The following is a 6,000-nucleotide window of genomic DNA, read 5'->3' on the forward strand; positions in this document are numbered from 1 at the left end:
GGGGGGGGGGTGATGTCAAGTTTGCAAAAAGAAAAGAATATTGAATCTACTCATGAAATGTCTCTAATATTATGAACACAAAGTTACTGTGAGGTTCAGATCGAATCGTCAAACACAACCCACACACACTTTAACAGCAGAGTCACTTCTTAGAAATCTACGACGGCGTGTGTGTACATGTGCAGGAGAACAATAGATCACGGAGACAAGGAGGAGGGTAATACTTAAATAGAAAATGTACGAGGAGACAATTGTAGATTTGTAACACAATTCTGATATTCTCAGAGATTATCGGGCCTTACACAACGACATGCTGACTGCAGTGGGGTTTGAACCTGTGACCCCCTGATCGCAACACCCACTGCGCCACACGCCTCCCTAAATATTATATATTTAGTTTAAAAACTCACAAATTAATGGAAAAAGTGGCGATTCTCTAAGACGATATAATCATAAATCTGCGTGACAAAAACCAAGACAATCTCTCGGATAAAAGTCACAGAGTTCAGACTTTCCTCTCATCGATTATTTGAGCCAGAAACTTTCATCTTTTTTTAGTCCTGAATTTATGGTTTCATAATCTCAGAGAATACATAACTTTTGTTTTATCCTCGTAAATGTACCAGCGCAGTCTCAGAGAATCGCCACGCTTCTTTTCTTGCTGATAGAATGGACCGAGCACACGATTATCCACAGCATGTTCAGACCTGGATGTTTCTCGACTGCATCGCCTCTCCAAGTGTGGATGGACAAGTTGGTACAGCTTAAAAATCGAACTCCATAATCAGCATTTTATTACACTTTCACTCTATCGAGAAGCTTTCCAACGGACACGAACCAAATCCCAGTTAAACCGCCCTCTGCAGATCATGTTCACAGCACCGTGCAACTTCCACTAGTTATAGATAGATTCAACTTATTGTCACTACGTAGTACAGCAGGGGTGTCATACTCAATTTCATCGCGGGCCACATTAGTTATGGTTGCACTCAAAGGGCCGGTGGTAACTTTAAGACTATATAAATATACATAGATAAATATATAATTTATTATTTAACAATATTTCCTCTGCATTGGATTATTATCTGATAGGGTAATAACTTAACTACGTCTGAAAGCAGAAGTCTCGGGCAAATAATTGAAAGTAATTGTTTCAAGTCTCTTCAGTGCGCATCTCACAAAATGAGATGCATTGTGGGACATGTAGTTTATGGGCAACGTGCTCCTGTAAAGCGGCACGTAAACTTATAATAAACGTATTATATTCTTTGCAAGCTCTTGTGGGCCACATACAATGAGGTGGCGGGCCGGATTTGGCCCCCGGGCCTTGAGTTTGACACCCCTGCTGTACAGGATGCATGCAACGAAACGGTTTCTCTGCATGTGACCCATCCTAGTGTTAGGAGCAGTGGGCTGCCACGGTGCCTTGCTCAGGGACACCTCGGTAGCACTCGGTCTTTCCGGGACTTGAACTGGTGACCTTCCAGTTGCCAAGCCAATCCCTATGGACCGCCGCCCCGTGGTATAACGTGTGTTTTAGGGTTAAGAAGAAGCACCGGCCGCAGATCTAAGTGATACGATCAGTGGATGTTCACTTCACTTTCATTTCCTCTTTAGATTATACTGCTGACATGACACACAGCTGGCATCCAGTTCTTCTATCATGGGCGCGCTTCTCCTCGGGTTAGACGTGATATTTTCTAAGCTCAAGTAACATTTTTTGGCAGCTTAGAGAGGAAGGAATAATTTAGTGTCTAGTACTGTATCTCAGGGGAATATACGAGACGTAATAAAGGATATGAGCCCTGGTGATTAAGAGTACCTGAATGAACGTCTGCAGAAAGTGAAACTTAAGTGTTTTTCGATTCTTAAGTTAAGATTAATTTAGAAAAACCACAATGCAAACAAAGAATAAGACAAACATTTAAAAATGCAGTAAACAACAAAGCATCTTAAACAAAGGGATTTTCTTACCGACTAATTTCCCTGAAGTTAAAACGGAAGTTTCTACTTCGACTAGTCGACTACTCTAAAGCAAATTCCTACAGTTAAAGTTAAGACTTTTTAACGGCCACTCTGGTTCATTTTCAAACCACTATTTGGATTTTACAACGCCATATCAGAAAAGAAAATCAGGCCTTGTGAAATCCTTCCTGTTATGCAAGATTATTAAGGACATTTTAATACCTAGTACGGCCTTTATTCACAATTGATGCCTTTTCAAGTATTAAACCCTGCTAAAAGTGAGACAAGCGATCAGCATTGAGGTGAAACATCGAGCAAGTCAACCTACGCTTCGTTAACATTGGCAGCAGGCACATACGGTTTGTTTTTGTAATTGTACAATTCACTAGGAAAGCAAACCAGTATGTAATTAGTAATAATAACCGTTTAAATAATGCGTTTCCTGTGCAGACTAGCGGGGCAAGCATCGAGTAATCGACTAGTCAACTAAGCACCGCAGTGATCTTCCAAGCAGATATGTTGTATGTAAAGGAAGCAGCGATCTCGTGGACGGTCTAAGCGTGCAGCGTTCAGGCTGGCTAGAGGCGTGATAGTGCGACTTCAGTGTTTGCCAAATAACTTCCTGTGGTGGTTAAACTTCACTTCTCAGTTTCATTTCAGTTGGACTACTTCTGCTCACTGCGTCTCAGAGAGGCTCAAAATGTCTCCGTTAAAAACCCACGGATTTTACTTTCAAACGACAGAAAACAGAGGTTCTTCTTTTAAGGGCATACTACCTGCTTTATATGAGATCACCTCCTATATTTGCATCTTATTTGCTTGTATTTGTGGTCCTGTCCTCTACCTGCTTGAACAGCGTATTAGTCTCACGTCTCACCACATCCCGATTCGTCTTCTTTAGTTTACTCAGCACCCCTCCATCTCTTTATTCTCAAGCTATGTGATGCTTGATATGCCATTTTCTATTACTTTTAGTTGATACCAAAAAGGCACATGCCACCTTCAATTTCAGAACAAATTTGATGTACAAATATTTGAAGGGGTTGCTGTACCAAGAGAAGACTTTGCCCAGCTGCAATACGTACAAATATTTCTAGTAAATCATTGTGCTTTTATCACTCATTCACTGTTGGATAAAGTAACCATTATTAACAATTCAAAAGGCACATTACAAAGCTGGCACATAAGCTAAAACTTGACGTACTGAATGCACACAGGCTTTAGTTTTAAGCTATTTCGTCTAGACTTATTATCTACTGGATGAACAGATGCTACCATGATGTTAACGTTATGGTCTGGAGATACGATTTAATTAATATATCTTGGTAGAGGATTTTACTACAATAAAAGGCAAATACTTCAAGAATATCGTCAGTGCTTTCGTGTCTTAATGCTAATGTATCACTACTTTCTTGTTAAATTATTGTTCAGATTGTTGTCAGAGGAACCAAAGAACATTTTAAAGTTGACATCCCAGGGCTAGTTTAATGCACACAGGGGAATAAAGACATATGCTTTGCCATGTAGCTAACTCATGTCATCAGAAAACATGCCATCTCTTAATACGCATGGTTTTCCATCCAGCTATGACATTTTGCACAGCAACTTTATAGGCATATGTCAAGATTATCTTTTAGGATCACACACCTCCACTGATGCTCAGATTGTGTTTCAAGTGCATACAGGCACCAATGTAAACAATTTTAAAAACATTTCAGAGTTGGCACAGAAGCTAATCCTGGACGTGGCCTGCAGCAGCTGTCCACTCACGACTGGTGGACTTATCACTGTGACCTGACATGATCGGTGGATCTGACAGCTGGACACTTCAGTCCCCTGGACAGATAACACAACACCATGTGCACAGTCAGGGTTCAAAACCAAAACTGAGCCAAGCCACGTTTACAAAACATCACCTGACTGATGCACACATTTCCTTAAATTGAGTCTAGTAAGAGGAAGTAGTTTGAAATACTGTTTCAAGTTGAGTTGCTCAGTTTTATCCTTTTCAAAAACGCGAATTCACTCATTTATAAATATCTTTCTCAGGTGGTCCCTCAATTAGATTTAAATCTGATTATTCTGCTAACTTAAAAGCAGATCGTATACGATGTTAACATATGTACACATATCATGAACACTGCTTTCAATTCTGTATCTCATATATCGAGTTCATTGCCAGGTTTACACACACAGTACATTTGCTCTGATGTTGGGTGAATTAAACTGCCATATTATTACGTACTAAAAGGTTTTAACGTCTGATGTAAAACTCTTGTTGTGTTTTAAATTGTGATGTTTGCCTTGTTGTCAAAGCACTTTGCTGCATGAGACGTGCTATACCTATAAAGCTTATTATTATTATCATTATTAAGTACAATATTGTGTATTCCATAGATATACTCTATAGATATATATCCTTAACTATCGATATGTATATCTGAGCTGTTTTTATATTTCCTATTTTACTTGACTTTTAATTCATGTGCAATGTCTAATCTTAAAATGTTGTCTCTTAACTGACACCCATTAAGACCACACAGTAGCTGATTTAAGCTATGATTAGTGCTAGCTATGATGCTTAAATACTATGTTATTTTGTTTATTAGGTAGCATAACTTAACCATATAAGGACGTGATGACAACATGACAACAAGCTACAAACGAAGCTAACTGAAAAGGCCACATATTGCTAGCTAAAAGGTAGCACTTTCTAAGCTTTGTATCACTTAAAATGGCACTTTGCTCATGTCGAAGCTGAATGATTATATTTGAGCAGTGTCACCTGGGCTTTAAGGTTAGCTGTGTTAAAGTTGGCCCGTAGAGGTAACCTCAACGCCCGCACACTTGAGGGAAACATGTCTACGGAAGTTAGCTCTGATGCTAATGCTAACAGCTAAGTTACAAACCTTGTTTATTGGCCCGCGTCATGTGAATAAAAGCAATAAATATCATCCTCAATAATCCGATACACGGTGCTCTTCTTCTTGTCTGTGACTGGGCTCTCTGTTGGCTCGCCATGCTTGCAGTTTCTTCGCTGTTACGATAACAAACGAGCGAGTGAGCAGGACCGGCCGTGTAAACCTCTGCTGACTGTCAATCACTCCGAGCAGCCAGCTAATGGCTGAGCGCGAGGGAAGTCAGACTCAGGACGGGTGTTTCCGGTGGTACATAAGGGAGAACTTAAGGGAGAACTAAAGGGGAAACTTAGCTTGTTTTTATTATTTGTTTAAATAATTAAATATCCAAAGAGTTCACACACTAACAATATCGATATAGTTCATTCAAACCTACAAATAAAACTACTTCTATTTCAGAAATATTTTTGGACTGTTTATTTATCGTGTCTTAATTTCTCTTATACACATTGCCTTGTTTTTTATGCTGATGCAACGCAAACATTTCCCAAATTGGGATCAATAAAGTATCTCTCTCTCTCTCTCTCTCTCTCTCTCTCTCTCTCTCTCTCTCTCTCTCTCTCTCTCTCTCTCTCTATCCATCTATCCATCTATCTATCTATCCATCTATCTCTCTCTCTCTATCCATCTATCTATCCATCTATCTCTCTCTCTCTCTCTCTCTCTCTCTCTCTCTCTATCTATCTCTCTCTATCTCTCTCTCTCTCTCTCTATCTACAAATATAAAATATCTATGTACTAGGGCAACTACTTTTGTACTAATTGAATTCGAACGCACTTTATTGATCCCAATTTGGGAAATGTTTTAAAAAGAAATATATGTATACAAACAATTAACCAATCAAACACAAGGTAAAGAATATATACTTCTACATTATAAGTTAGCACTACTACTATTACTAATTTTAGTTGTTATACTTTTTTTATGACTCAGGATGGCTATTTCCAAGATAAGGGGGAACTTGAGGGGAAACGCTACTTATTTGTATTATTTTATTTACGCAATATATGTACCGTTTTAAGATGGGTAATAAAATCAATTGGTTTAAACAAAAAGGTGTAGTATTAATGATATAAACAGACACAATCTAGCATGTAATGGATAAACAAAACGTCA

The 6,000-nt window shown here is 38.9% G+C and overlaps 1 protein-coding gene across 1 annotated transcript in view; it reads right to left on the reverse strand.

The window, feature by feature from the left end:
• The window catches only part of LOC117442300 (transmembrane protein 131-like), a 116,289-nt gene extending 111,219 nt beyond the window's left edge, over nucleotides 1–5,070 (reverse strand). The window contains 1 exon segment of the mRNA XM_071202394.1: nucleotides 4,875–5,070. Within this exon segment, the coding sequence (XP_071058495.1) occupies nucleotides 4,875–4,986 (112 nt within the window). The 5' untranslated portion in view covers nucleotides 4,987–5,070.
• Between the last annotated feature and the right edge of the window lie 930 nt (nucleotides 5,071–6,000).

This window comes from Pseudochaenichthys georgianus, unplaced genomic scaffold (assembly GCF_902827115.2).
Source record: "Pseudochaenichthys georgianus unplaced genomic scaffold, fPseGeo1.2 scaffold_408_arrow_ctg1, whole genome shotgun sequence".
NCBI lineage: Eukaryota > Metazoa > Chordata > Actinopteri > Perciformes > Channichthyidae > Pseudochaenichthys > Pseudochaenichthys georgianus.